The following is a 27,849-nucleotide window of genomic DNA, read 5'->3' as shown; positions in this document are numbered from 1 at the left end:
CTTGTAGCTATGCTGCAGCTCCGCTCAGTGCTACTGAGAGGATAGAAGCGAGTCAGTCGTATATGGGTGATATTTACTGCCGTGCCGGCCACGATCAGTAGTAAGATCCATGTTGCGCACGATCTCCATCGTCATTGCAAAAGACGGCCAGCGGAGAATGAATGTAAGCCAGAGTGGAAGGAGCAAGTCAATGATTGCTGACGACGAGCGCAACATTAATCAATCTCTGACTCAAATTGCGGGTAATCCCCGGTTCAATCCGAACCATCATTCTGTGCTTGCATAACTACCTAGTCTGTATAATTTTGCACAATTCCTTTATTCGTTTCCTCCTCATTATACCATTTCATAATTTCCCTCGTATTTCCTCGCCTAACCCTTGAAGTTGGTAGCCGGGCCCTTGGGGTTATACTTGCGACCAGGGAACTGATCGAAAAGGCTGTAATCGTACTTGGCCAACTGTGGGCAGCTCAATCCACCGACAATCGGTCCAACATACTTGTTCAACAGCGCAGTGATAGGCGACAAGTTACCAATGACGTTGTTCAACGCATCTGGAATACCCTGCTGCAAGAGCTGGAAACTGAAGCAAGCAAAGTTGTTGCCGGTGAAGAGTGTTCGAGCGCTGTAGACGCCACCAGTGAGGTTGGCGACGTTGACGCCGGTGAAGGTGTTGACTCTGCCGGTGTTGCCGCCGAACTTGAGGGTGCGTGGGTAGGCGAGGTAGCCGATGGCGACGTCACCGACGACATCTTGGGCTTCGTATGGAGCGTAAGATGGACGGCGGTACCAGTCTTCTGGGACGCGCTCTTGGCCTGGGAGCCACTTGAAGTTGCCAGCGCCGCCGCTGGTGTCGACGCCGAAGAATGAGGCGAAGTTATAGCCGTCGAGATAGCCGGCTGGCTGTTCAGCAGAGTGGTTGCTCATCACTGAGGAAGGGTCAGCTTGAAGCTTTGGCACGACAGGTGGATATGTGCTTACGGTTGATGACGAAGTTGTAAGCTGCAGGCACAACGACGACGGTTGAGAAAGCACCAGTGAAGTAGTATGGGTTGTTGGCGATCGACTCGTCTTGAGCCTCCTCGAACTTGGCACGGAACTTATCCAGTGTGTATCGATCACTGCCATCGGCAACGGCGATGTTGTACACCTGCTCGAAGCGAGTGACGTTCAGGGAGTGTGCATCTCCGTTGTTGATGTAAGAGTCACCGCGACCAATGCTTGAGTCTCCCTCATAGATGTTGTGCGAGTAGGAGAGACCTTGACCGGTGCCAATGAGTGGGTTGGTGAGAGGGAACTCAGGCAGCGGACCGCCGATAGACCAGACACCCTCGACGGCATTTCCAGTCGTCGCGATGGCGTAGACAGCAAGGGCAGCAGAGATTCTAGGGCCCAAGTTGTACAATGCACCCAGACCGCTGACAGTCTGTTGGATCGATGCGATACCGTTTCGTGGCTAGAGAGGCGACAGTCAGTAACGGCACAGCCGAAGTGATGGCTCGGGATGGGCTTACGAGGTAGCCATGGTTGGCAGCAGCGTTGAGACCTGGGCAAGGTCCACGAATATCGCCTGGTCCTGGCTTGATCCACTCATGCTCACCACTCACAGACACGAGCTGGTCTATAGCACTGTCAGTGAATGAACGCTTCGGTCGATGAAGAACTGGTGGTTCATACCTTGCTCGTCGAAAGTCGGGCACAGACGAGGACCGCAGTTGGACTGCGCACGGGAAATGCCGAGGGCATCCTCCTGACGCTTCTTCAAGCTCGCGCCTTCGGACTCCAGGAGAGATCTGATTTCGTGTGGAACACCGTCGATGCCCCTTTTCATACCAGGGAAGGCAGCTGCTCCAAGAGCACTGGCCAGGATGAGTGTGGTCTTCATACTGGATGAGAGCAGATTGTTGATGGCTTGAGGAAGTGATGGAAGGATAGGGAGCCTTGAAGGAAGTTCCTACAGCTCTTTTATATGCACCGTTCCATCAATCCCCCGTGGAGTCGTGCTCGCGCAATTTGTGTCTACCATTGCGGTGGGATATGATCGTCCCTCGAAATCTCGTCGCCACTGCTCGTGGTACATGCAAAATCGCTTAGCACGAGCAGGCCGACTTCGTCGAAAGGTCGATCACTTCCTCTGAAGTCTAGCAGCAACGCCACAGCGGAAGAAACCAACATCCCAAAAATCTGCGAAAGCGGATACGACCTTACCCCATGTAGCAAAGATGTGTCGATGGGCGTCTAGGTCAGGAAGAGTTGTTGCAGTAAGTTCGTGGGTTCTGCACACGGTCGTCAGGTGGACTATGCACCGTTCGGTCCATTGGTCGCCGTTAGGTGTTGTTGTAGCCCTTCGATGCAACGTGTTGAGGATGAGTCGCCGCCTTTGCCGCTGCTTGATTGATCACGACATACTGTAGCAGACGTAGGTGGTGCTCAGCGAGCACAATGCTTCCTTCGATCTTGACGACTCCGACGATGTGATATCACTCGGATCGGTGCCGTCGTCGAGGACATCTCTGCGGAGTCAGGCGCTGAGTCTTGACTGTGGCACCCAGCGCCTCGCCATCACAAAGAGAGGCCCGACTCAACGGTCACCGGCCGCCACAGCAAAGCTGACCATCTCCAGATTCTCTAGGGGCCCCCAAGTAGTCGATCGCACAGCCTTTGGACACAAGCTTGTGCACAAGCTTAATGCGTGGGGCCAACTGGTAGGGCAAGGAGCGCAGTAGTGCATGAACTGCCCGAACTACTTCGGCGTAAACTCCACCGTACGCCACCGACAACAGCGTCAATGGGGAAGTTGTTTTGCTGAGAGCGCCATCCAATGACGCTTGAGCTGATGACTGCATGGGCGTAGCTCTACATGAGGTGATGTCCGCATGTACTCGATAGTGCCAAGCACAACGAAACCTTAATTCTTGCGCCATAGGTGAAATGCGCTCAGGAAGCACACAGTCACCTCTACTGCAGCACTACAGACCAGTAACGAGGAAGCTGATATTTGCGATGCTTTGACAGGCTGTCGATCTATTCGGCAGTTTCGGTAGATCCCCAGGCACGCCATATCCTTGCCTGATGGCGAGGAGGGTATGCTGCGTTGATTGCCTCTGTTCTGCGACAGTCCGATGTTTGCGATGGTCCGGTGAATATGCGTGGTACATCTTGCCTGTTCTGCGTAACCTGCGCGCTCGCACTGGAAGAACGGACGTTGAGGTCGCCGTCTGTGTTGGCAAGGGTGGCGTGAATTATGTCGCGGTATGTGTGAGTGGCGTGCTTGACGAAAGCCCCCAGCTTTGGAGAGCCCCAGTGTGGCCGTTCCACAGTCGCTCGTCGATGCCACCGGGGCTGATACTGAACGCTTCCTCATACAGTCATACAGACATGCCCAACTACTGTACACAATCATACTTTTGATCAGCATCCAATCTCCATGTCCTGCTACACCACCAAATACAAACTCGTCAGCAAGCTAGGCCCGATAAACAAACCAAACCAGAAGATCGCGTTGCCGAGCACGACCTTGTCTCTCAAAAATTTCGTCTTGCTCAACATAACGAGCGGCATCTGCATCAACTGCATCGTGAAAAGGTACCCCCTGACCTTTCTGAACAATACAGCCATGCACAGCTCGTGCACCAACGCACTGAGTAAGAAGGTCACAAACGTCGCTGCAGTCTTCGACAGCTTGAACGCGCTGATGCTGCTTTGGTAGACGTGTCGCAAGAGGAAATTGTGGACAGGTCGATTCCAGTCTCGCGCATATTGATCCCAGGTGACGCTGTTCCACCAGTCGCCATAGAAGCCTCTGTCCGCGAAGTAAGTGAGCTCGGCGAGGACGTTGAGAATGCATTCCCAGATGAGGTACCAGGTGAGCAACTGCTCTATGAGCATCGGGAAGAGCATGTCCGAGACGATGAATGGGAACTCTTGCCAGCGCTGGTCCAAAGTCATCCCGGCTTCTTTCATATCGACCGTCTTACGGACCAAGGGATATATGAAGCCTTGAGAGATGACCTGCATCACGCAGAGGACGCCGAAGGTTGCCGTCGTCTTTTCCAGCACATACCACCAATTGATCTTGTCCTGACGAGGGTAGGCGAGCTCGTAGACCAAAGTCGGCAGGCATATCCACTCTACTGAGTTGTACAAGGTCAAGTTGTTCGGATAGGCGAGGCTATCGCTGTCAGCTTTACCACGCAACTCTTTGTTGAGCTCTAGAATCTCGCGGTTGATGACGGCGACCATCACTTGCATTTGATCTGCACTGAGTCGCTGACCAGATTCAATAGCCTTTGCGACAGTTGCCACGTCGGATTGCTCACTCTTCAGATTAACGGATGTCTTGGGACCGAATGAAGTACGGCGCCGCATATTAGACGACATCTGAGCGACGTCGACGGCAGAGGTGAGGAATTCCTTGTCCTCCGACACTGGACTTGTAGGTGGAGAGTGTATTGGTTCCAGTCTTTCCAACTCCTTCAGTTTTTCTCGAAGGAGTTGTTTCCGCTTGTACACGCCAGAAAGGTAGCCGTTGTAGAATGCGAACGAGTGCTGCTTCATCAGAAACACCAGACCATGGAGTACTACGAAGATGGTGTGTGTCCAGGGCCACTCGCGGTAATACGCAAAGGCTATGACAGCTCCGAGATATGCTGCCTGCCATATGTTCTGTATGATCCACCCGGTACGTGACCATTTGATCCAGCCGCGCAGTACCAGTTTCTGAAGGAATAGTCCCTCCAAGGTGAGCAGACACATGGCTAGGTCTGTCACTCCCAGCAGCACAACGTCGCGGCTCATCATCAGCTTGAAGACTTGGTTGCCGCCCAGGACGCTGCCATATTCTCGCCAGTTCCGCAGTGCCACTTGAACAAAGATCAAGAACATGCAGATCCAGAACAGAGTGAAGAAGCCGAAGAAAGGGCTATCGGAACTCGATGGATTCTGGCGATCGAATCTCGTGAAGCGACGTGTGAAAACTAGATCTCGAAAGCGCATGCGCTTCTTGTTCCCCTTCTCTTCTTCCTCGCGCTCAATACCTCTACGCAAGACTTCGCGAATCGCGGGATCATCGGCGGTAAGAATGTATCTTCCTTTCCGGTCCGTCTTCTTCAGGTTGATCTGTATGCTGTTCCGTTTGCCATGGTTCGCGGGAGGCAGGTCGTCGTCCGATGGACCGACGTCGCCCATGGTGACATTCGAAGGTCGCAAACCGACGTCGAGGCTTCTCCTGCTGTTCACGATGAGCGTGTCTGGATCTACCTCCAGTTCATCATAGTTGTCCATAAGCTCGTCGTCCGAGTTGGAACTCGAGGTCGAAGTGGAGCTCCCGGGTCCTCCATCCTTGCTCTCTTCCTTGGGTTTCCGACTGGCATTCGACGAGGGCCGCTGCTCCAGCTCGACGACCCCATCGCCGCCCACCGTGCCTGTTATCTGCGCGGCATCGATGCCATTGGTGGAGTGAAAAGGCATTTGTGTACCACCATCGGCTGATTTGGACATGTCGAGCTCGCAGTAGCACGGGGCCGCTCAGACCAGGATGGCTTTTCTGGTTGCTCGTACTGTACCTGCAGCACGCCCGACCCAGCCGATGTCTGAAACTCGGGGCGACCCAGATGCGGCGGCGATGATGCAGGCTGCTGTCGCAGTGGTGAAGACTGATTCCCGCGCGTGACGGCCAACACACCGCCGCCGCCGCCGCGCCATGCTTTTCGGACTGCCATCATCGGAGGAGCAGCACATCAGCGGATGACGTCGCCGCACGCCGGAGCGCGTCCGTGGTGCTGTCCCGCCGACGTGATTCCAGGGTACGGCAGCAAAAGAAGCTCATGGCCGCGATATCGTCGTCGTAGGCTTCCTCGTCATCGCCCACAGCCATGGCTGCTGACTGCACCGCCAGCAGCACCACGCAAGCTGGTCGCCGGCCGTTGCTGGTGTGTTGGTGGAGGTGTCGGTGGTGACATTGAGCCTGAATGTGAAACGCCAGGGTCCTGCTCAAAAGCGCGCCAGGAATTGCGGAGCCGAGAAAACAGCGGAAAGTCATTCTGCAGAGAAATATTGCTGCTGCTGCTTCCTCCCTCTGCACGTCCGGCCTGCACCCCGCTGCTCCTCCCTGCCGCTCTGCACAACATGGCTGCCACCGCTCAGGACGATGTCAACATGCAGGTCGACACCGACACCACCAACGACGAGATCCTGCTCGCTGCTACCAACCACGACCTCGAGGCTTTGAAAAAGTTGTTGCGGACGGGTTCTGCACGCATTCAGGATTCAGAGACCGGGTTTTCTCCCCTGCACGCGGCCATTGCAGCATGTGAGCCAGATGAGGAGTCTAAAGAGGAGTCGGTGCCCGCGGGCGATGCTGTCCACGGCAATGCTCTGACCGAAGAGTCCGCCTTGGCTACCGTCCAACTTCTGTTTGAGAACGGTGCCATTTGGAACGAGCTGGACAACAACGACGAGACTCCCGGCTGCTTGGCACTGAGACTCGGCCTGAAGAACGTCTACGAAGCTGTCGTGGCTGCTGGTGTGCGCGCCGAACTTCTCTTCAACAGGCTGGATGAATATGCCCCGCTTCCAGATGGAGGGGAAGACGAAGAGATGGAAGATGAGGAAATCACCGGTTTCGAACCCAGCCCCGCAGACGTTCCCGAAGCGAACGGAAACGCAAATGGTGATGGCGCTGTCGGTGTTTCTGGATTCGAGCCTGCACCAAATCCTTCGACGAAGATCGCCGACCAAGCTGCTGCGGGCGCCGCGCCAGAAATCACACAGACCAACGAGGATGGCGAGCTCTTGAACCCCAACGTCGATAACCCAGCCTACCTCGCATCGAAACTCACCTACTCCGAAGGCCGTCTCCTTGACTCGGACAAGAATGCAGTGATGATGGGTACGTAAAGAGAATGACATACTAGACATATGATCGATACTAATAATTCACAGACTGGGAGACTGAGATCATGAAATGCTCTGCCGACCAACTGTGCCCGAAGAAGGGTCTGCGCACGATGAACATTGGTCACGGCATGGGCATCGTCGATCGCATGTTCATGGAAAACGAACCGGAGATGCACTACATTGTCGAGGCACACCCCGAGGTCTTGCAGCACATTCGCAACACAGGCTGGTATGAGAAGAAGAACGTAAGAGTCTGTGAGGGAAGGTGGCAGGATGTGCTACCCAAGCTCGTCGCAGAGGGAGTTGTGCTTGATGGCATGTACTACGACACCTATGCTGAGGATTACAAGGACCTGAAAGAGCTCTTCTCGGAATACGTGATCCAGCTGCTGGACAGCAATGGCAAGTTCGGTTTCTACAACGGCCTGGGAGCGGATCGCCAGATCTGCTACGATGTGTACACCAAGGTGGTTGAGATCGAGTTGTTCGATGCTGGTCTGGATGTCGAATGGACCACACTTCAGGTCCCTTCACTGGTTGGCGCGTGGGACGGCATCCGTCGCCCTTACTGGACCGTGCCCGAATATCGCTTGCCGACATGCAAGTTTATCGGTCAAACAGCCGGAGCTCCCTGAGTGTGTGATTATGATGATGGCGCACCCTTGCCACCGTTCGCAGCCTGCTTCGGCCTCTGCGGCAGAGCTTGACTGCCTTGCTTGCTCATCGACTGCTTCCAGTCAGGGATCAGCTCATTGCTGGGCCGACTCTCCTCATTCAGCACCTTCGCAGCCGCCTCGCTCCCCGATACAGGCAATCGCTTCAAACCTTGACTTTGAAACGGTTTCGGCACAAGCTTCGGATCCAACAATCCAACCTGCACGAGCACCGACGCTTGATCCCAATACAAATGCTCGTGCACCAAACGTCCCCCGCGCAACGCCACGATTGAAACGACCGCAATGTGTACGACCTTATTCGTTGCCTTTACGCCAGGCAAAAGCCAAGGCACTTCTTGCGTGTGCTTGAAAGAGAGAACCATTTCATCCACCACTTGATCAGTTCCAATCGTGCGACTGACCAATCTGATGCTCAGCGAAGGTGGATTCTTCGGAATGAAGTAGTCTCGATAGAATATGAATAGATCCTGCTGGCCGATGCCGCCCGTCATTGTCGGAACGCAATTCATATACGAATCCTGCAGTCAACTCTATCAGCACGCATGAACCGGTAACACTTATGAATGAGTTTCAATCTACTCACCGGGACCATCATCCCCGCCACTCCCTCAGCACTCTTCTTCCCAAACACCTGATCCGAATAACTCTCCTTCATCGGCTCCAAATCCACCTCCTTCTTAAACCCCCTCCTCAAACACCCAATCGTCCTCGTCCAGCTCAACCCGCCCGCAACTCCGTCCCACGTGTCCAAATCCCTCTCCGCAAACCCCACAAGCGCATTCTTATAATGATAAGATTTCACGCCTGCGGGAGCGAAAGGTTGGTTCCCAGCAAGATGAACCAGAACTTGGAGTTGAGTTGGATAGGTTGCTTTTGGAGAAGGGAGATGGTTTGGGTAGTAGCAAATTAGGGAATTGAGTTTGGGTTGGGGTTTGAGGTGGAAGTCTAAGCAGACTGCGGCGGCTTGGTTGAAGGCTATCATGGAGTAGGTTTCACCTAGTTCGAGGTCGTCGGCGAGGTGTTTGAGTTGGTTGAGGTAGGGTTTTGGGTTGGAGGGGTCGAATGGTAAATAGGTCTGTGGTGGCGGTGTGAGTATTGGGGTCTTGAGATCATTTCTTGTCGTGGTTTGTTTGTGGTTGGTGATTATTGATTTTGTTCTTGTTGCACATTGATGTCTGACGTACCACATCGAAGCCCTCTTCACGAAGGTGGTTCAAGATATCTTCGTCGAATTCATCGTCGTCGGCTGTTACGGTCACGGGAAGTCTTTTCTTGAAACTATTTGGTAACGGATTTATTCATATGGACTTTGCTTCTATGCAAGGTGACAGGGAAATTGCTCACTTGTCAAAGGAGAGGAAGCTGCTCATTTTCTACGATGTCTCTTGATGCGTCAGAAACAAATGCTGAGGTCTTACGTCTGGCAAGCTCGTAGTCTGTGAAAGCTGGTAGTTTGTGATTCGCGGAAGCTTGGTTGGCGTGAGTGAATGTTGGTCGATCCTGCCCAAAAGATGCAACGGAAGCATTACGTCATCCCGCGCAATTCCCTTTTTCGATCACCAGCAGTCTGACAGATTCGATACTGCGCCTGAGACACACTTCCTAGCATTCACTTCCCCAAGACAGGTTCACGAGAGCAGCTTCGAGAACCTTAAAGTGCTCCACCTAGGTTTGACCGAGCTGGCTGTGCTTCCAGTCCATATCTTCGCGCCCATCTCGGTACAGCAGAAGCCCTCTCTGTGGCAAATCAGCTTCGCGACACCCATTTTTCTGAGCTCTTCCCGACAATCTTCTGCAGTGTATCCGGCCACACACTTGGTCGCAACTACCAAAGTGAACTTTGTAAGATCGTTATTCGTCACCATAGGTCGCAAGCACAAGCCCAAGCGTGGCCAGGTGCCAGAAGGCAGTTCCAAAGGCAAAGGCAAGAGAGGCGGCTGGAGGAACAGCTTAGCGAGAAGATTTGCACAAGCGAATTCCGATTTCTTCCTCGGCGCCATGGGGAACGAAGAAAGCACGCCGATTGATGAGTCGACACCGCCGAACACCCTGTCGGGTAGAACGCTCGAGGCGTTGGCAGAGTATATCAAAAGTGGCAAAGTCAAGAAAGTCGTGGTTATGACAGGAGCAGGTATCAGCACGAGTGCTGGTATCCCGGATTTCCGAAGTCCAGAGACAGGATTGTATGCAAATCTGGCAAGGTTGAACTTACCCTACGCAGAGGCTGTCTTCGACATCAGCTATTTCAGAGAGAATCCAGAACCTTTCTATGCGCTGGCCCACGAGCTTTACCCTGGCAAGTACCGTCCGACTATCACACATTCATTCATAAGTCTGCTGCACAAAAGGGGTCTGCTGCTGAAGTGCTTCACGCAGAACATAGACTGCTTGGAGCAAGAAGCTGGCGTCCCAGAGGAGAAGATGATAGCAGCGCATGGCTCTTTTGCGAAACAGAGTTGCATCGAGTGCAAAGAACCATACCCGAGGGATGAGATTCAAGTACACGTCGAGAACAAGACCATCCCGCGTTGCCACTTCTGCAAGGGTCTGGTAAAGCCTGAGATTGTTTTCTTTGGTGAGGCACTTCCATCGGCATTCTTTGACAATCGCGATCTTCCACGTGAGGCAGATCTTGCTATAGTCATGGGCACAAGCTTGACAGTGCAACCGTTTGCAAGCCTTCCAGGCTTCGCTCGAGAAGAGACGCCACGACTCTTGATCAACAAGGAGCGTGTGGGCAATCTCGGCACTCGGGCGGATGACGTCTTACTATTGGAGGACTGCGACGGAGGCGTGAAAAGACTTGCGGAAGCATGTGGCTGGCTCGAAGAACTTGAAGCCTTGTGGGCAGAGACATCATCAAAGGCAGGAACAGAAATTGGCAAGACCGCGGGTGAGCAGCCAGGATCAGAGAAGACCAAGGATGAGCAACTCGAAGACGAGATTGCCAAGCTGACAAAAGATGTGGACGAGACGCTCAATTTGTCTCGATGGCACACAGACAAGGTGAAGAGTGAGAAACTACCAGGCGAAAGGTCCAAGTCAGACAAGAAATACGAAGCATCTGCTAGTGGTCTTGGCCACGTGTTCGTGGGAAGTGCAGCGGACTCAACGCAGACGGCAACAGCTCCCAAAGTGGATGGCTCCGGATCAGTTGGGCAGAACAGCAGTGAGAAGGACACCAGTGGCGATGGCTCGAAGCTGTGAGATGCTTGAATTATGCATTTTGCCTCGGAAATTCGAATTATCCCCGTCAACTCCAATGCCGACTTCCCGGCTCACTCAACATCCTTGTCAAGCTTGTCGACTCCACTCAGGTCTGGAGTTGCCCACGGGGAAGTTCGACAGCGTTGCGAACTAATTCAAAACCCACAATGCTCACCACCGCTCACGATAACTAATCATCTTTTTTAACATATAAGACAGTCCGCTTCCTCCATACTCGATCTACTGGAAGCACTCTACTTGCATCACTACAAAGATCAATGAGCCATGCAGTAGAGTAACACATCTGCCGGATCGCGCAAGGTCCCGCTCCAGCATGTCAGCCGCCAGAACACGCGTATTCGCACCTTCTGGACGCGAGTCTCGGCCACGCTTCAACTCAAGTGCCGGTCGAACCGCACCACTGTCGATCCGCGCTGACCCCCATCACAGTGGAGCTGGCGGTATCTTGTTCCACTATTTGGATATCCGGCCGGTACAGCATCACCAATCGAGAAAAGTGCTTGTCGATAGTCGCATAGGCTGTCTTTCCATGATCATGGAGCACGGCGTTATGCACAGAAGATGGCATTCCCCGCAAAGAGCCGGCTGAAGTGCACGCGGGAAGCACGCGCTTTTGAGATCGATCATGATCTATAAGACGAAGTGCTGCGCGCTCGTGCCGCGGTGAGCTTGAAGCAGCTGGTCCTCGGCTGTGACTCTGGGACCTTTCCCTTCACCTTGTCTCGCACACGCTTGTTCCTACGGAGCTCACGAGTCTACGAAGTCATCCCCAAGAATGGCAGATGACGCCTCCCGAATCGAGAGGGTACATGATCTCGCTCTTTCAAAAATCAAGTAGAGCTGACAGAATGTCCAATCAAATAGCTCCATACTCATGACCTCGAACTTGGTGCCACAGAAGTCCTCAAGCAGCATTTTGCACGACACGTTGTTGCAGCACGTCCAGTATCGCAGCGGAAACTCGACTTCGAGCACGCAAGACCGAGATGGCTTAGAGAGTGCGTTGCATCGAATCTCGGTTTGCGTAGTGTTCAAACTAAGCAATCTCAGATGTGTTGCTGAGGCTACTGGAGTGTTCTTCTACGTCCTGCCCGGCATTGCGGCGATCGCGGCTTTCACTGTCAGCAAAGCGAACGCTGGGTATGGAAGCATATTCGCTATAGGTAAGACAGGACAGAACTCCCCGGCGGAGTAATGACACGAACAGCTCACGAACCATTGATCTAGGTCTGGCATTCGCTATGGGCATCGCCTTTGCCATCACCATCTGTGCACCTGTTTCTGGAGGTCACTTCAACCCTTGCATAACCATCTGCTTCGCCATCTTCCAAGGCTTCCCACTAAAGAAGGTACCGCACTACATTCTCAGCCAGCTCTTCGGTGGTTTCCTTGCTGCTCTGTTCTTGATGGGCATGTATCATGTACAGCTCGGCGACTATGAACACACATTGAGGACAGCTGGAGCGTCATCCATGGTCTTCGAGGGAGGTCCAGCTAGTGTGCTTTGCTCCTTTCCTGGTCTGGCCCAGACGAATTTGGGTTACTTGTTCTTCATTGAATTCTTCACGAGCGCCTACGTCGTAAGTCGTCTGCCACGATAGCTGGCAACGAAGCTAACATGCGAAAGGGCATCATCATCTGGGCCGTGCTCGATCCCGCAAACCCTTTCGTCTCACCATCCGCTGCACCTTTCATGATTGGTCTCGGCTATGCGACCATAGTCTGGGGCTTCGGTGGTATTACTGTTGGTCTTAATACCGCAAGAGATCTCGGACCTCGAATCGTTGCGGCAATCTTCTATGGCAAGGAAGCCTTCACATATTACCATTATTCCTGGATCCCGATTCTGGTCAATATCCCTGCCACAATCTTTGCTGTCAGCTTCTATGAAGTATTCTTCAGAGACAGTCTGCAAAAGATCGGAAAAGGTGCTGCGTTCCATGAGAATGGGGAGGAAGGATTGGCTTTGCATTTGACCAAGACTGGGATCAGTGCTCATCATGATAAGATGTTGGTTGATGCGGTTGGCGAGAAGATGGCTTGAGCACGGTGATGCGCTCAGAAGTAAGGCAAAGTCCTCCAGCACGATTGGGAGTTGCAATTGTGCTTGGCATTGATTGCAGCTGCAGTTGTCAAAGGTCTTTTACTAATCTCACAGCAGAATGCAAGCAACTGCAACGGGCCCATGCACTTACACAGACATTGCATGTAAGGTACCTTCTCACAACAAAGGTCAAGGAATCGTCAAGGTTATTTTGCGGTATGCGAATCCAACGCACGCAGCAAAGCTTCTACCTTTTTCGAGCCTGCAGCTCATCGAGTAGCATGGGCATGTCGCTCTTTGCAGCTTCGTTGTCGCAACTGACATCGCGCCATCTGGCAACGAGCTCAAGCGTCGAACTCAATCCTTATAGCACCACACAGCAACCCCACTTCCATTGCTACATCCAGTAAATGCCGACACAAATTCCATGTTGCTTCACAGCTTACAGATGACGCCTTCAGCAGATGCGGTAATCCAACATACAGGACCATGCAAGAGTATACTAATGCAACAATGCCTATCTGCAACCCTGCAGCTTCAGATTTACTTGCTCGTCTCACAACTTCTTCAAAATGTCCGCAGGCACACTCTACACATTCAAAGGCTCCGGCAACAGCTACAAAGTTCGTTTGCTGGAAGCTCTTCTGGGTATTCAACTCAAGCACGAAGAAATAGACTTCCTCGCCGATCAGCAACACTCGCCAGAATTTCTCAAAATCAACCCGCGCGGAGAAGTGCCTTGTCTCGTTGACGGCGATAAGACATTTAATGACTCCAGCTCTATCCTCACATGGCTAGCAGGCAAATGGAGCGACGGAGGCAAAAGTCAAGGACCTTCATCTTACTGGTCTAATGATCTCTATGAGCAGGCTCAGATCATAAATTGGGTAAATACATGATCTCCTTGATCGTCTACATGAAGAATTATTCTCTGACAATATTAACTCATAGCTGGCCTTCGCAAACTCCTGGGTCCAATACGGCGTCTTCACCAACCGCGCCATCCTCTCCTACAACGGACCCTACAACGGCCTCGGAAACAACCAACAATGGTCGCAAGAGAAACTCGACGTCTTTCTCGAGGAAGGCGCTCTTCGCGGAAACCAATCTCTCAAGATCCTCGACAAACAGTTGGAGACCAACGACTGGTTGGTGCTCGGTCGCCCAACGATCGCGGATATCAGTGTTTTCGTGTATATCGCGTTGGCGGAGATGGGAGATATCAGTTTGAAACCTTATGAGAATGTGAGAAAGTGGATTGAGAGGATTAAGGGTTTGAAGGGATTCCTTCCTATTGAGGGGTTGGATAATCCTTTGTTGCATTTGGAGAGGTGGAAGAGTGCTGGGAGGGAGAAGCCGTTGAATGTGGGGAAGTAGTGAGTTGGAAGAGATGGTGAGTTTTTCATCTAGCAGACGCTCAAATCAGAGGGCACATCAACATGTGCTTTCGAATTGCGCAGTCAAAGCTATCGACTCGTAAACGACGACTTTCGATTCCACCCCACAACCCACTGCACCGGTGAGGTGCCCATTTTCTTCTTGCTACCATGTTGCTACTGTGCGTTTCCAGATCCTCAACAAGACTATTCCAGTATGCCCGAAGTAAGCCTGTCCAGCGGAGTGAGCTGATCACAAGCCAAAGGCCACGCCTGGCGCATCGCTGCCAAATTGGAGAGATCGAGCGTGCTCGCAACACTGGTTGTTCTGCGAATGAGACGAGGTCTAACTGGCCAAGCGCCAGGCGCGATGTTGAGCTCAGGAATTGAGTCAGTCGACTTGACAATTCGGATGCTCTTCACGTTGAGCAGTTCTTCTTCGAAAGCATCGCTGTCGCTTTCCTCGACTTCCTTGCGCTCGTCTTCATTAGCTTTCGTAGTGGCTTTCGGGGAGGGCGGAGGGTCGATTGCATCTATCCAACTGTCAGCTCAATGTTCTCGATGTTGAGATCTCCTAGTCAAGACATACCTTGCTGTTCAATCAAGAACTTCCGCATGCGAGGCAGAGCGAACCTCAGCATCGATGCCCATCCCATGTCTGCAGCTCCAGCTTGTGCATAGCTAACAAATCGGTTCGCGCCCTCCCTTTTATTCCAACCGAATACATAGAGCAGTAATACTAAGCCAGTCACTGCCAATCTACGCTGGCGACATCCTTTTGATCTCGAGTCAGCAAATAATCGTTTTCGAAAACCATTCGTAGTCTTACCTTTATCCTTGGTTCGTAGTCCCGTGCCCAGCAAGAAAAGGGTCAACGGTACCGACAGCCTTGCAGGCTCCCTTCGCTCCACCTTGCATCCAAGCAGTGTTTCCTGGACGACATCGACTGCTGTTTCGATTTCGCGGAGGCAGATAAGGGCGACTCGAGTCGCGAGTTTCTGAACAGTTGAAGCCATTTTGTGGGCAGCCTCGGTTGTATCAGTAAGGCACAGGGCGGTCGTGCGTGTAAATAATGCTGCAGTGCGTCAGAAAATGTATTGAATGTAACGCAACTGCTAGTCGTTCGAGTAAGTGAATGAGTGTTGCGTCGATCACGTGGGAAAAGGAGCATGTGCAAGTGAAGAGAATGACTCGAAACGCGTTTTTACATGTGACAGATTCGATTTTTGATACAACGACGTTTCTTCAGTGCCCATAAGACTGCGAGAATAGTTTCCATCTACATTAGTAGTATACACTACGTTCGAGAGACTAAACATCGTCCCTGCATGTGCCCTTCCCTTAAGTGATAGACAGGTTGTTGGTTGTTCCGGACAGCCGGTATCCCTAACTGGCAAGTGCTAGAACATTGAACTGACTCTTTGATCAAACAACGATCAAACAACGGGCAAACAAGAGAGAGAGACTATTAAGGCAGAGAGAGATACATCGTAGATAGAATCAAGCAATACAAGCACTCTTCTCTCAACAATCTTCTACTAGGCTCACTATACGCACATTCAACTTTGTCCTATTATGCTCTGCAACATCCAAACAACGTATCGCAAAGTCCAATATGGCTGCGAAACACCTATTGTATTCCATATTGTCGCTCTGAGGCCGTCCTATTGTAGATGTGGCATGGCAGAAACTCTAAATTTGTGGCCATTCACCTGATTTTAGCCTTTTCCGTTCTAGCGTGTTTCTTGCGGCCTCATGCGCTTCCGCCACTATAAACAACACTGCTGCTGCACTACTCTTATCACCACACTTTGACCCAAACGTCACTTACTGTCATCGCTCAAGAGACCAAGACACCGGTCGGCTTGCGCTTCACCATTCGTCTTCTTCTCTTGACTGACCCTTTGCGGACTCGAGATCTATCACACAGCCGTGCCACTCGGAAACATTCACTGTCGCCTTTACCCTGAGACCTCACCATAGAGTACTCGACAGCATCTCACCGGCACCAACAGAAGTTGACAGCTTCCAAGTTCTGCGACACGCACGCACGCAGCTCATTCACCAGACTCGTAACCAGCCAGAATCTTCCTGTCGCCAACGTCTAGTCGCCTCTAGTCATGTCTTCCGCGACTTATAAGCCACGAACCCTTCTCAGCTCCTCTCCACGATCCATCACAAAAGCCATGGCGAAGAACCAACCACCCAAGAAGGGCGTCGCCTACAAGCCGAAGAAGAAGAGCTCCGAGCCCACTGCCGCGCAAGTCGGCCCAGTCCAGGACACACTATCTCTGCCAAGCTCGGGCCTGGAGTCTGACGACGACGATGGCGATGACATGCCTCTCACTGTCTCCAACGCCTCGCTGATCAACCGCAAGCGTAAGCGTACCACCAAGACGGCACCAGAACAACTCGACGAGAAGCCAAAGAAGCCTCGAGTCTCAGCGGAAATCTCTCGTCCTCGCCCACAAACCCTGCGACGTCAAGCTCCGAGCAAGGCTCACGATCCAGAGAACGCGCCTTCCAAGGAGGCCATGTGCCGTGCCATGAGACAAGACTCTAAAGTTGGGCTCAGAGAGTTTTCGGATGCTGAGAAGCGCGATTTCTGCATAGTTCACCTACCAGCATACCTTGGCACAGCGACCATGACCACCTCACCATTCCAAATTGATCAGTGGATCGAGTCTTGGTGGAACAGGCACGGCAAGCAGTCGTGGGCGAAGCTCAAGAAACGTCAGCGCGAGTTCGAGAGTGCCTCGAGTGGTAGCGATGCCTCCACGCTGTCAATCAGCGACGTCTCGGCATACAAGCAGAGTGGTAAGGCGCCTCGCGCGGCTTTGAAGAGCGTTGTTCAACCACAGATACCATTCTCGGAGCTGCCGAAGATTGAGAAGAAATCGAAGAAGCGCAAATCGAGCGCTGGAGAAGAAGAGGACGGGGTGCTGCGAGCACTTTCCACCAACAAGAAAGCACGCACTGGCACGAGCGAGACTCACGCCGATTTGTCACACCAGATGGTTGGCGCTGCCGAAGATCGCACTTCCACATCGCGTGAGACTTCGAATGCCAATGTTACCCCAATCGCCGCGTGGAAAGACATTGAGAAGGCGCCAGAGACAGCAGTCGAGAAAGCTGATACTCCTCAAGCTCGCCCGATGACTGGTCGGGAAGCGATTGCTCTCGCCGAGAAACAGAATCGCGAGGCACGCGAAGTGGCAGAGCGCAAGACGTACGACGAGAAGCAGACCGATGTGGATGGCGAGATTGCCAAGCGCCTGACAGAGCCAAGCCAGGTGCCAAAGGTCAACGTGCCGAGCTTTGGGGCTTACAACGTCCTTGAGAGTCTCGGTATTGGCAAGAAGTAGATCGAGGGCGCAATGTTGAGGATGTGGTTGACGAACAGCTCAGTTGTTGAAGAGAAAGTCGACTGGCTAGCGTACGAGAGTGATGCAAGGCGTAAGGCGGCCAGCCTGAGGAACTATTAAGAGATTGCAGCATGAACTCGTAATATGCTGAGGGCGAATAAGATGGCGTTGCCAGTATGTAGAATTCATGATTCGAATGAAAGAGCAATGAAACTTTCGACTGCCGGACCTGTGTTTGATTTCTCACATTTGCTTTTCGTGGAGCATGTGTGTTGTTAGTTTTGAGTTCCGTCGCGCGCTGGTTCCTCCTCAGATACTGGTTTCAACTTGGACTTGGCACGTTTAATGGCCTTCTCGACAGGTGTTTCGACCACGGTCTCGACGACCTTTGGTACTGTCAAGTCACCATCGACGAACTCAAGTCCAAGGCTGCGAAAAGTATCAAGCACGCTTTGAACAAGGCCATCTTCGCTACCAGTGGAAGCCGTATCGTTTTCGCCGCGTTGCTGTAGTTCCTTCATAGATTCCACTACTAGGGTGGTCGTGTGCGGCACTGGTGTCCCTTGGTAGGGCCATGTGACACCCAGGACTTCTTTTACCCAGATCAGGTCGTGAAGACGTCGTAGCTCATATACCTCGTGCTTGTTTTCGTCAACTTCTCTCTTAATCCAATGCCGGTCAAGAAAGCTAAACATATGCTCGACTTTCTTGCATATCTGCGAGAAGGTATTCCTTTGACGCGAGTATGCTGACAGCACTGCAACTGGGACACCGGGGCGATCGATGCTCTCTCCGCCCTGTGAAGCGGAAAGCACAGCCGCTACTTCTTGACAGTAGGCTTTGATCGCAGATTCCAGGCGTCGGTAAAGGCTCTCTCCGTTCAGTTCGCCAGATTCTGTTCGACCGTGTTTTGTGAATGTGCAAAACTCGTGAATCGCAGTGTAGGTATCCATGTAGGTGCTTAAGGTGTATTGCGCAATGTTGACATGTTGCTGATGAACCTGTCTGACAGAATAGATCTCTGCGATTCGATCCTCGATCCAAGCAAGAGTGGGAGCAGGATTCTCACGCGTTTCTTTACGCGATGGCGGCTTTGGCGGCTGCTGAAAGCTGGCGGGTCCATCATCTTGAGACATGATTTCAAAGAATGCTTTCTTGATCTCAGAAGGCGAGAAGTTGTGAATACTCTCTTGTAGTTATTCCAGGCAGCAGGGACTGCCCCACGCACTCACCTGTCTATCGGAGTCATGTCCTGCTAAACGGCACCTCTGAAGCTTCCAAATGATTTCTTTCGTAGTGACTCAGTTAGTTTGGGCAGGAAGACTGGCCAAATCGATATGGCATTTGATGGACGGCGTACCGCAGGGTTGAGAGGTCACTAGAGCATGGGAAAGAGTCGTTGTTGCGTTCTTGGCGGTGACGTCAAGGCAATCGACTTCGTCTCCCCATAGGAGGTATGGCCAACACATCGTCGCATACCCTGTTTGATGCACACATACAAGACGCGAAGAGACTTGAGAGGTTATGTCAACAGAAATCAGCAACCAGCAGCGTAAGGTGTCCTGCATTGCATGGTCATACTGTAGCCTCTTTCATAGATCTTGGGCTTATTTTGGCTGCATAGCCGTTAGTCGGTTTCGCTTTGCATAAGAAAGACAACTAGTCAACTCGTCCAGTGTGCTCGAGTAAGCTAGAAGTGGCCGCTTGCTTGCCATCTTGTTCACGATGCTGTTGAAATCGCCGCTTTCTTCATTGCGTCCAATGCGGGAGCTCCGCCGTCCTTGGAAGCATCGGATTTTCCCCCTGCACCACTGCATATCGATTTTATACTGTTGTGATCTATACTGCCGTATGTGTTGTTATGTTCTGCAGCGTCAAGTTTCCTGGTCGTGAGATTCACTTCAGTGCCAAGCCGTGCACGTGGTCCGTGCACGAAATTTGATCAAACTGGATATGAGAATAAATCATAACCCGCACACAGTTAGCACGCTACAATTGGAGTTCTGGCTTGTCTCTTTCAAAAGACAGCGCTTGCGAGCATAAAAAAGCAGCCCATTTCGTCCAATTTCACCCTAGATCTCCCTGAGCTCCCGGATCCCCAAGAACAAAAGAATAACGATACCAACACTTCCAATACCTGTACAAATAGCAAAAGAACTAGCTCGAGTCGGTTTCGATCCGACGCCCTCCGGGTTATGAGCCCGGCGCGCTTCCGCCTAAGTAATGTTAGAGATTGATGAGTAAATACGTGCAAGATTGATACTCACTGCGCCATCGAGCTTGACCAATTGAGTGCACACTGAGAGCACCTCATTGGATGACGAGCATTATTCGATTGTAATTATAATGCTTGACAAAAAGGGCCAGGTTGAAACCGGATGTGCGTCGAAATAATTGGTGCAAAGTTTGCCGTGGGGAAATTTTGCATCCGAAAGCGGAGTGCCAAGATCCGACGACATGCTGACACATTCCTTCGCCCTTGCCATTGTTTTACTCAATGCTTCGAGGCATAACAAAATTATTCTCTATGTTGATGTCGACCTCAAAGCGTCCAGAAGCAAGCTGCATATCTAAGAAAGTTCCGGACATCACACACGCTTTCCGGCCTTGCACCTCGTCAAGTTTGCGGGCATGAGACGTTGATCAGTGCAATTTCTATGCGATTCTGCACAGTACTGTAAACACCATCGACTTTGCAGTCAAGTTCATCGCCAGTGTCAAGAATACCAAGCGAGCCTGACCCAAATTCTGACATGACCCACGGCAGTCTTTTGACGGCATAGTTCCTGGTCAAGCCCACCTTTCTTCTTAGTTGAACTTGGAAAAGTTGGAGACGATGGCTGCCGGACTTGGAAAGCTCATGAGTTGACCCAGGGACGGCACAGGCCGATCTGACTTTCACTAGGAGTTCATCAGACTATGCACAAATTTGCCATTCTGACTCCTTGCTAACGTTCTTTTCACATGTTGCTTAGTACTAGATCAAGTTGGCTCGCAAGCACCATTCGTGGAATTAATCACGACAGGTACTCAGGGCATTTCTCATTGTCAAACTGCATTCCTATGAAGCTTTCGAGACCTGGCTATTCTTTGTTCTCAAGGGGCTCACAGACTATGCTCGATACTGCCATCGCCGGATGCGGCAGCTCGATCACAATCTCTTTGTCACAGTACACATTCAAGATGATGGCTCTAAGCAAACATGCTATTGCTCAGCTTGGTTTCCCAGCACTTCCGTCACGATGGGTAACAACGCCAGTAAACCGGCAGAAGACAGTGCACCAGTCGAGGCCCAAGAGGTCCTGGATCAAAATCTACCGGACTATGACGAGCAGCTTAATGATCAGTCATCAGACACCATCAGTATTCGAGACGATTGGTCCCACGACGGCAATTATGATCGTGTTATCGACGATCGGACAGCCTACCATCGCAATGAAGACATCACTTTCGCCGTGCAAGTCGACCAAATGCACGCGCACAACGATATAATCGCCTCGGCCTTTGCGGATGAGCTCAGATGGGTGGAAGATAATGGACGAGATGTCTTGTCAGCCTGGTTATCAGCATCCAAAATTTACCGTGACGCATTTGCCAGCAGGGCGCCAGCATCCTTCGAAGGTACTGCGCATCTGATCGAAGATGAGTGGAGAGCAGTCGTGAAAAGAGAGTCTTGTCTGTCAGTGGAAGACGTAGCAAATCTGCACTACAAACTCCATGATCCCAGCTACATCACGGATCGCCTGCTCAGTCAAGGACTACACGAACAACTTATTCCACTTTTTGTGGACTATTTGCGACTTGGATTTGACTACCAAGACCTGCTTCTTGAATTCACAGATGAGCTTGCAGTACACGGTGGTGATGTGGAAGCGACCAAGGAATACCTGGAATCGATTTTCGACCCATGCGACCCATACCATCGAATTAATTGGGCCGTGCCTTGGTTTGACGTGCGCAACAACGACGATGGATACTATCCTTATGAACAAGTCGCTTCTCCAAGCGGTCAGCTTCGTAGTCCAGAGCGTGGTGCATTCAGTGCTCTTTCGAACAATTTGCCGAACGCACCAGCATTCGAAACCTCTCCCACTCAAGTTTCGCCAGCAGAAAGCTTCATACGCTTCCCAAGTTCCAGTCCAGGTCTTCCACCTTCACCATTTACGCCACGAAACGACAACAATTTTATCATCCGCAACATGTGCAAAGACTTCCGCTGGCTCGCAAAACGTGGGTGGCCACCACAAGCATCATGGAAATTCGTCACGGCAATGGTACGCACACGGATATCCTCTTCTGGTGACGATATTGGCAGAGCGATAGACAGCGTCTACGGTACGATGCACTTGTACACGGACAGTAGACTCGTCAAACTCGAGATCCATCAATGGCGAGATCTCGCGCTCCTGATTGAACTTCGGCCAACACTTGAAGAACTGCCAACTGACGAATTAAGGGACCGTATGACCAAAATCGTCGAAGATGCCATGGCAAGAGATTTCGACTTTTACTGGACGATCGAACAATGGCATTTAGCCTTTAGAGATAATTCGATCTCGCGGCGCCAGTCTGTCAGAGCGTTATCAGATGTCAGGAAGGGGCTCGAGAATTTCCACGAGTTTATCTTAGAACAAAATGCTGAAGAAATACTTCGGGAGTGGGCGCCGAGGCTTTTTCACTGTCTTGACAGAGATAGTGATGATGAAGACGACGATCCTCCAGCCCGTTCTCCTCATCCAACATTTGAGGAAGTCATGAATGGATTGTTCGATGCTCCTGACTCTGATCAAGATGAATTTGTAGATGGTGGGTCTGATCACAATGGGTCCGATCATGATGGATCAGATCATGGTGGATCTGACCATGATGGATCTGGTTATGGTGGATTCGGGCATGATAGCTCAGAGCCAGAAGACGAAGATACCGATGACCCTGAGATGAGCTCCTCTGAGAGTGAACCCAGCTCAACCGAAGAGGCCGACATCGTTTCTGATGACATCTCGACGGGAAGTACAGAGGAGGGAAGTCGATACTCTCCAAGACTCGAGGGAGATGAGAACGATTCTGGGGAAGAAGAAATCGTTGTTGGGTCGCCCCGAGCTCCTCCGTCATCTCCCCCAGCACCACTTCGCTCCAGCCCGCTCACTTCTCTCTGGAATGCCATAAACCCCGACCAGCCACTCAGTTCTTCCCGAGCCTCGCAAGCAACAGCAACAACCTACTACACCGCCCGCAACTCTCCCTACAACTCCAGCCCGCCTGCGCGCCAATGGTCCTCTTCTCCACCAAGACTCCCCTCCACTCCTCGCCTCCTCCCAACATCACCCAACTACGCCCCAACCCCATCCCCAATGGAACACCTCCCAACCCGCAACGCAAGCTCTCCACTCTCAAGCTACTACACAGCCTTCAGCACCCCACCCAACAGACTCCACTCCACCCCTCCCCCATTCTCCCCTCCCATACCCTCCACCCCCCGAGCCTCAGACATCCAAGGCCCAACCTCCCCACCCTTCGCCCAAACCTTCGACACCCTCGTCCGCTCTTCACCTCCAACCTCAAATCGTCGGAGACCCACACCCCGCCACCGCGACCGCCGAATCCAACGCGTAGACAACCTCCGCTACGAAAATCGTCTCGAAGAACCTCGTAGATTACCAAATACCCCTACAGCAAGTCATTTACCTCCAAGACCGAGAAGTCGTACGAGGACGCCAGCGAGTAGAGCTTGTCCGACTTGTGGTAGAAGGTGGAGGGATAGGAGTAGAAGCAGAAGCAAAAGCAAAAGTAAAAGTCCTTCTCCCGCGGCTGCGCCCGCGGCAGAACGGACGACTGAAGGACGAGTGAAGAAGACACCTCCTCCTACGAAGCAGCAGAGGAAGAAGAAAGTAAAGAAGACCCCGACATCTTCGCAACCTGCTGCGGATTCGGAGCCACGGTATCCGACGAGGAAGAGGAAGGCTCCGTCGAGGTATGAAGGTTGATGAAATTTGATCTCGGCCTGAAGAGTTATCTCGTGGAATGACCTGAGTCTTGAAGTAGAAGAAACATGTAGTAGTAGTATATCTAGATTATATGTCAAAGTTGTGAACATTCATGTAGTTGACAGCGCTTCCGTTCTCGCCGAACTTACAGATGTCCACTTTGTTCACTCTCCGCGGTCAGCGGGATTCTGCAGATACTGCAAGTATTTTTAGCTCTTATTTCCAGGAATCTGAGAAAATTCAACGGCCACAGGTGACTCAAATCGATGTCGTGATGTCCAAAGGCTTTCACGCCTCCCAACTCTCTCGTGCCTGATGTGGCTGTTCTTAGAAAACTTAAGCACACCGCGAAGCGCGTCGGTATTCAGTCGTGAATTTCTTCGTTCCCAGTTCTATCAAGAGGGCCGCTCAATTGCTCTGATTTTATGTCCCGGTTCATGCAGACCTGTGTTTCCGAGCATCAACCATGAGCCATCCCAGTCCTAGATATGTGCTCAAGAAGGCCTCAATCAGGCTCAATCCACGTCTCCACCTCCATCAAAGCCCATCGCAGGCGTGGGATCAAAAGTGCTGTCTTTCCTCAAAGCCTCCTCTTCCTCGCTATCGATCTTGACTTCGATCTCAAGCTTCCCTTTGCCAGTCTGCTGCGGTCGAGCTTCCACAGTGGGACTCATCAGAATGCCACCAGATAGCGACCTGGGAGTCAAATTCGTCGAGATGCGCCGGATGAGGGGTGTGTATTCGTCGTCTTCTGATGTGAGATCCTATTTCTTGTTCTTCGTGGCGTTGCGAGAGGCGAAGCGGCCCAGGTTTCCAAGGCTTGACTTGTTCCGTTGATGGCTGACAGGAGGTGGGTTGGGTTGGCGAGCGACTGATTGTTGGAGATTTTCTGGCTTCTGTATCACCTTCGGTGGTGCCTTTACCGGAGCTGCGTCATCAAGGCCATGCTGATTGATGAGCTGGCGCTGCTGAGAACGTCTCACTTTTTCTTGCGTGGCTTTGAACTTCTCCAGCAGGTCGTTCCATTTGATCCCACCACTGTCCTCGCGGCTCTTCAGACGATTTCGCTCGCCGAAGTTGCCGCTGAGTGAACTTGACGTTCCTGAGGCAGCTGGTCCCACACGGTCGCGGATGTGCAGATATCCTATTGCTGAGACACTGTTCAACCTGTTCTTGAGTGCAGCAAATGCACTACTTTGTGGTAGCAGCATCAGCAAGCCATACAGGCATTTGTACAGGTGGGGGTAACGATCAGGCTCCAAGAGCTGCATTCGAAGGTAGGTAAAGACGGGTGACTCCAGCAGTTGCACCAGCTTGTCGATCTGGATGAGCATGTTGACAGTCATTTCCAGTTCTGAGAAGACCAGTAACAGATTGTAAGCCTGTTCGTAAGCTTGAGCCAGTAAGCAAAGTGAAAAAGTGGCGACTGCATTGTGACACCACGCCTTGAACAACACCGTGAAGAAGCTTTGACCTTCTTTACTGTCAAGGTTTCGCAGGCGTCTGCGCAACTCTGCCAGCTCTGGCGCAGTGATGAGGTTATTATTGAGATTTTGCACCATGATAGAAGCAAATTCGACATCATCCTCGTCCTTCTCCAGGCAATCTGCCATGGTTCGGAAGATGCGCTCTGCAGACAGAGAGAGGCACAATTGTCGAATGATGAGGTTGCCCCTCGATTCTAGAAGACGTCGGTCTGTCTCGAAAAGCTTCAGTAGATTGACCATGAATGAGGTGAAGTAACTCTGATCGCTGCTCTTGCTAATCTCCGACAGCAATAGCAGATCCCGGGTGACGACAGCTTCTGCAGGATCACTAAGCGTCTTGAGCAGTGCCGGAAACGTCGCATCCTGGATTGCCAAAATTTTCCGAGGTGACTTTCGATGAAGCATGATCAGCCAAGCTAATGCAGCGACCCTGGTGGCCTCGTGCTCGTGCAGGAACTGTAGAGTCAGCGCGCTCACTGCTGCCTCATAGTCAAGATCTGGATGAGCATTGCTGATATTCTCGGACTCGTCTGCAGGTGGTTCGGGAGTAGAGACTTCAGGTGTTCGTGATTCTGGGACATCTGGCGTCCTGCGAGCTGTCCGGCTACCCAGTGACTCTCGCTTTCCATCCCCTGCATCTCGAAGTGCTCGCAAACCTGAGGCGTTATTTGCGACTACGACTGCCGCCTGCGTGGGTTGCTCCACAACTCCACCATGTGTTCGCGTTGGGTCGTCCGGCAGAGACATGATGTATCTCATGAGTTCACTGTTGACCTTTTTCGCTTCCGTGTTCACATGATCCTTGTCGTGTGAAAGAGATGGCAGTAGCTGCTGTAATAAGCTCGGTGTGAATGGGAGAATGTCTTCAGGGCAGATCTCGAGGAACGCGCCAATCCAGTTCAGGCATGTGAGTTGGACTTCCTCCTCGCGCGACCTCGCCAGGAAGTCCACCAGGATTGCCGTGATCTTTGGGTAGTCGATCTGGACGTCTTGGCCTGGTATCCATTCGTCTTCAGCATTCATGCCTTCGATGTTGTCATTGTCTGCAGCGGTAAACGAAGAGGCATCATCCGGTGTCTGGTGGTCGCCAGTGGCGGGGCTCGTATCGGCTTCGATCGCTTGCATCTCGCCATTCTCTCTGCTCTCACGACTTTGATCCAGGTCGGGTTCCACTTCCGCCTCCGCTGCGTCGCTGGCATGATCATCAGCAACGAAACTTGAGTCGCTTGCTTTTCGCCCGTGCTCTTCTCTACTCTTTTTGCTCTCAGCCACCTCTTGTTTCACCTCGGCAATTTTCTTGATCTCCTTCAAGAATCTCCTGAGGACCTCCCTGGTCGCGTTGTGCACATCGAGGGATCCATCGCTCAGAAACGTCAGTAGCCCTTCCAGGAAGCTGGGTAGATATGAGACCAATTCAAGATCTGGTATTGAGTCCAACAGCAATATCCACTGTACAAGAAATGTTCTTGCCCAAGGATTCTGCACATTGATTCGCTCTTGAAGAAGTGGTATGAATTTTGGTAAGCTGAATGCCTGTGGTATCTCAACACTCTGGTCTGGAGTGTTTTCGGTAGATTCTTTGCTTTCTGATACAAGCACTGAAGTGTATGTGGCGGCAGACTCGGATACAATGTCTTTGATCAGTCGATCGAGAAGCTCGGCTCCATTTTTGACAGAAAGCTCGGTGTCGGCGGCCAGTTTGCTGAGGGCATCGAAGACATCGTTGAAGTATATCAATATTTCACCTTTGGCCACCTTGGCGATGTTGTACATGCTCTCGCAAGCATAATATCTGACCCGAGCATCTTGGTCGGAGAAGCATGCCTAGATATGCGTTGTTAATTTTCCTCATGCAACTGGCTTCAATGCATCGTGATGGACCACCATAGCGCGGTGCAAGGATAGGATCACGTACCAACACTGGAGGCACTATCTGTTTCAGGTAACGTGCTACTTCCTGTGCAATGTCAGCGGCAGCCTGGAGCAGCGTTCCGTTGCCACAACTCACCGGCCCTAACGCTATGGCTGCGGCAGCCAACCCAATGAGGCCGCCATTGCGAGCGTGGGGTTGATGGACCGCATACGCGTAGTCATGACATAGCTGCCATACAATCTTGCCTATCCTGTCGTGGTTCTGTTCTGCGAGAGCATTGCGTATCACCGTCTCGAGCCTGCGAGCATGCTGTGTCAACGCCTGTTTGTCTGAGGTCGCCCGTATCTCCACCTCGTAGTCATCGGTGTAGGGGCAGCCAGGGCTCTTGGGTGGCGGCGAAGCAACTGTCGTCGACTTGAGAAAGGCGACGGCCATGATCTCTCGGGCGAGGAACAGCGGCGAGATGGAGGAGGAGGTGGTAGCGGGGGTGGAGCACAGCGGACAGGCGACTTACTCTAGAGCGCCTGCTTTACGCTTGTCATCTAGCAGAAGGACGTTAGAAGGATGCACGGCCTGCGGAAGACGGGAGCGGTGGACGACGACTTACAGAACTTATCGGACAAGAGGCGCAAGTGGGCATGATCCATACTGCGCGTTACTCATGCAACATAGTCAACCTGCTCTCAGAGCTTGGGAACCGTTTCACGCCCAACAAAGCTGTGCGTACTGTCCTGCGAGCCGAGCTGTCCACCGTCATGCCTTCCCCACGGCACGCGACTGTTGGTGCTCGGAAAGCTCTTTCGGCAAACGGTGGTGCCTGCCGTATGCAATGTGTTGCTGCAGATATTCGGAAGGTATGCAAGAGTGGTCGTCATTGCAGTTGCAGCTGCCGCCTGTGAGATCACAAGCCTCCGCGCG

At 52.0% G+C, this 27,849-nt stretch overlaps 13 protein-coding genes across 13 annotated transcripts; 6 read left to right on the top strand and 7 right to left on the bottom strand.

Annotated features, from left to right (window-relative positions):
• Window positions 1-372: 372 nt before the first annotated feature.
• RHO25_012117 (uncharacterized protein) lies at window positions 373-1,885 on the bottom strand (the record flags this gene model as incomplete). The annotated part of the gene is made up of 4 exons (XM_023603521.2): window positions 373-929; window positions 982-1,456; window positions 1,515-1,621; window positions 1,678-1,885. 4 exons carry the CDS (start codon window positions 1,883-1,885, stop codon window positions 373-375), a joined length of 1,347 nt encoding a protein of 448 aa, XP_023454436.1.
• A 1,550-nt stretch (window positions 1,886-3,435) lies between these two features.
• Window positions 3,436-5,499, bottom strand: RHO25_012116 (uncharacterized protein; the record flags this gene model as incomplete). Its single annotated transcript, XM_023603520.2, has 1 exon — window positions 3,436-5,499. One exon carries the CDS (start codon window positions 5,497-5,499, stop codon window positions 3,436-3,438), a length of 2,064 nt encoding a protein of 687 aa, XP_023454661.1.
• A 627-nt stretch (window positions 5,500-6,126) lies between these two features.
• Window positions 6,127-7,532, top strand: RHO25_012115 (uncharacterized protein; the record flags this gene model as incomplete). Its single annotated transcript, XM_023603519.2, has 2 exons — window positions 6,127-6,889; window positions 6,943-7,532. The coding sequence occupies 2 exons, from the start codon at window positions 6,127-6,129 to the stop codon at window positions 7,530-7,532; spliced, it is 1,353 nt and encodes a 450-aa protein (XP_023454662.1).
• Window positions 7,533-7,540: 8 nt separating this feature from the next.
• RHO25_012114 (uncharacterized protein) lies at window positions 7,541-8,944 on the bottom strand (the record flags this gene model as incomplete). The annotated part of the gene is made up of 4 exons (XM_023603518.2): window positions 7,541-8,092; window positions 8,158-8,649; window positions 8,759-8,852; window positions 8,919-8,944. The coding sequence occupies 4 exons, from the start codon at window positions 8,942-8,944 to the stop codon at window positions 7,541-7,543; spliced, it is 1,164 nt and encodes a 387-aa protein (XP_023454659.1).
• A 628-nt stretch (window positions 8,945-9,572) lies between these two features.
• RHO25_012113 (uncharacterized protein) lies at window positions 9,573-10,781 on the top strand (the record flags this gene model as incomplete). Its single annotated transcript, XM_023603517.2, has 1 exon — window positions 9,573-10,781. The coding sequence occupies one exon, from the start codon at window positions 9,573-9,575 to the stop codon at window positions 10,779-10,781; it is 1,209 nt and encodes a 402-aa protein (XP_023454660.1).
• Window positions 10,782-11,577: 796 nt separating this feature from the next.
• Window positions 11,578-12,846, top strand: RHO25_012112 (uncharacterized protein; the record flags this gene model as incomplete). Its single annotated transcript, XM_023603516.2, has 5 exons — window positions 11,578-11,607; window positions 11,667-11,800; window positions 11,853-11,965; window positions 12,030-12,382; window positions 12,430-12,846. 5 exons carry the CDS (start codon window positions 11,578-11,580, stop codon window positions 12,844-12,846), a joined length of 1,047 nt encoding a protein of 348 aa, XP_023454832.1.
• Window positions 12,847-13,418: 572 nt separating this feature from the next.
• Window positions 13,419-14,223, top strand: RHO25_012111 (uncharacterized protein; the record flags this gene model as incomplete). The annotated part of the gene is made up of 2 exons (XM_023603515.1): window positions 13,419-13,733; window positions 13,798-14,223. 2 exons carry the CDS (start codon window positions 13,419-13,421, stop codon window positions 14,221-14,223), a joined length of 741 nt encoding a protein of 246 aa, XP_023454833.1.
• Window positions 14,224-14,429: 206 nt separating this feature from the next.
• On the bottom strand, window positions 14,430-15,238 carry RHO25_012110 (uncharacterized protein; the record flags this gene model as incomplete). The annotated part of the gene is made up of 3 exons (XM_065603487.1): window positions 14,430-14,755; window positions 14,812-14,997; window positions 15,052-15,238. The coding sequence occupies 3 exons, from the start codon at window positions 15,236-15,238 to the stop codon at window positions 14,430-14,432; spliced, it is 699 nt and encodes a 232-aa protein (XP_065459559.1).
• Window positions 15,239-16,408: 1,170 nt separating this feature from the next.
• RHO25_012109 (uncharacterized protein) lies at window positions 16,409-17,587 on the top strand (the record flags this gene model as incomplete). The annotated part of the gene is made up of 1 exon (XM_023603514.1): window positions 16,409-17,587. The coding sequence occupies one exon, from the start codon at window positions 16,409-16,411 to the stop codon at window positions 17,585-17,587; it is 1,179 nt and encodes a 392-aa protein (XP_023454829.1).
• A 275-nt stretch (window positions 17,588-17,862) lies between these two features.
• On the bottom strand, window positions 17,863-18,723 carry RHO25_012108 (uncharacterized protein; the record flags this gene model as incomplete). Its single annotated transcript, XM_023603513.2, has 1 exon — window positions 17,863-18,723. One exon carries the CDS (start codon window positions 18,721-18,723, stop codon window positions 17,863-17,865), a length of 861 nt encoding a protein of 286 aa, XP_023454830.1.
• A 2,106-nt stretch (window positions 18,724-20,829) lies between these two features.
• On the top strand, window positions 20,830-23,312 carry RHO25_012107 (uncharacterized protein; the record flags this gene model as incomplete). The annotated part of the gene is made up of 2 exons (XM_065603486.1): window positions 20,830-22,671; window positions 23,280-23,312. 2 exons carry the CDS (start codon window positions 20,830-20,832, stop codon window positions 23,310-23,312), a joined length of 1,875 nt encoding a protein of 624 aa, XP_065459558.1.
• A 774-nt stretch (window positions 23,313-24,086) lies between these two features.
• RHO25_012106 (uncharacterized protein) lies at window positions 24,087-24,245 on the bottom strand (the record flags this gene model as incomplete). The annotated part of the gene is made up of 1 exon (XM_065603485.1): window positions 24,087-24,245. One exon carries the CDS (start codon window positions 24,243-24,245, stop codon window positions 24,087-24,089), a length of 159 nt encoding a protein of 52 aa, XP_065459557.1.
• A 90-nt stretch (window positions 24,246-24,335) lies between these two features.
• RHO25_012105 (uncharacterized protein) lies at window positions 24,336-27,366 on the bottom strand (the record flags this gene model as incomplete). The annotated part of the gene is made up of 3 exons (XM_023603511.2): window positions 24,336-26,882; window positions 26,974-27,015; window positions 27,067-27,366. The coding sequence occupies 3 exons, from the start codon at window positions 27,364-27,366 to the stop codon at window positions 24,336-24,338; spliced, it is 2,889 nt and encodes a 962-aa protein (XP_023454247.1).
• Between the last annotated feature and the right edge of the window lie 483 nt (window positions 27,367-27,849).

The sequence above is a fragment of the Cercospora beticola genome, chromosome 8 (genome assembly GCF_033473495.1).
Source record: "Cercospora beticola chromosome 8, complete sequence".
NCBI classification, from domain to species: domain Eukaryota; kingdom Fungi; phylum Ascomycota; class Dothideomycetes; order Mycosphaerellales; family Mycosphaerellaceae; genus Cercospora; species Cercospora beticola.
The sequence above is the reverse complement of the archived record's forward strand: the minus strand, read 5'-3'. Positions and strand labels throughout refer to the sequence as shown.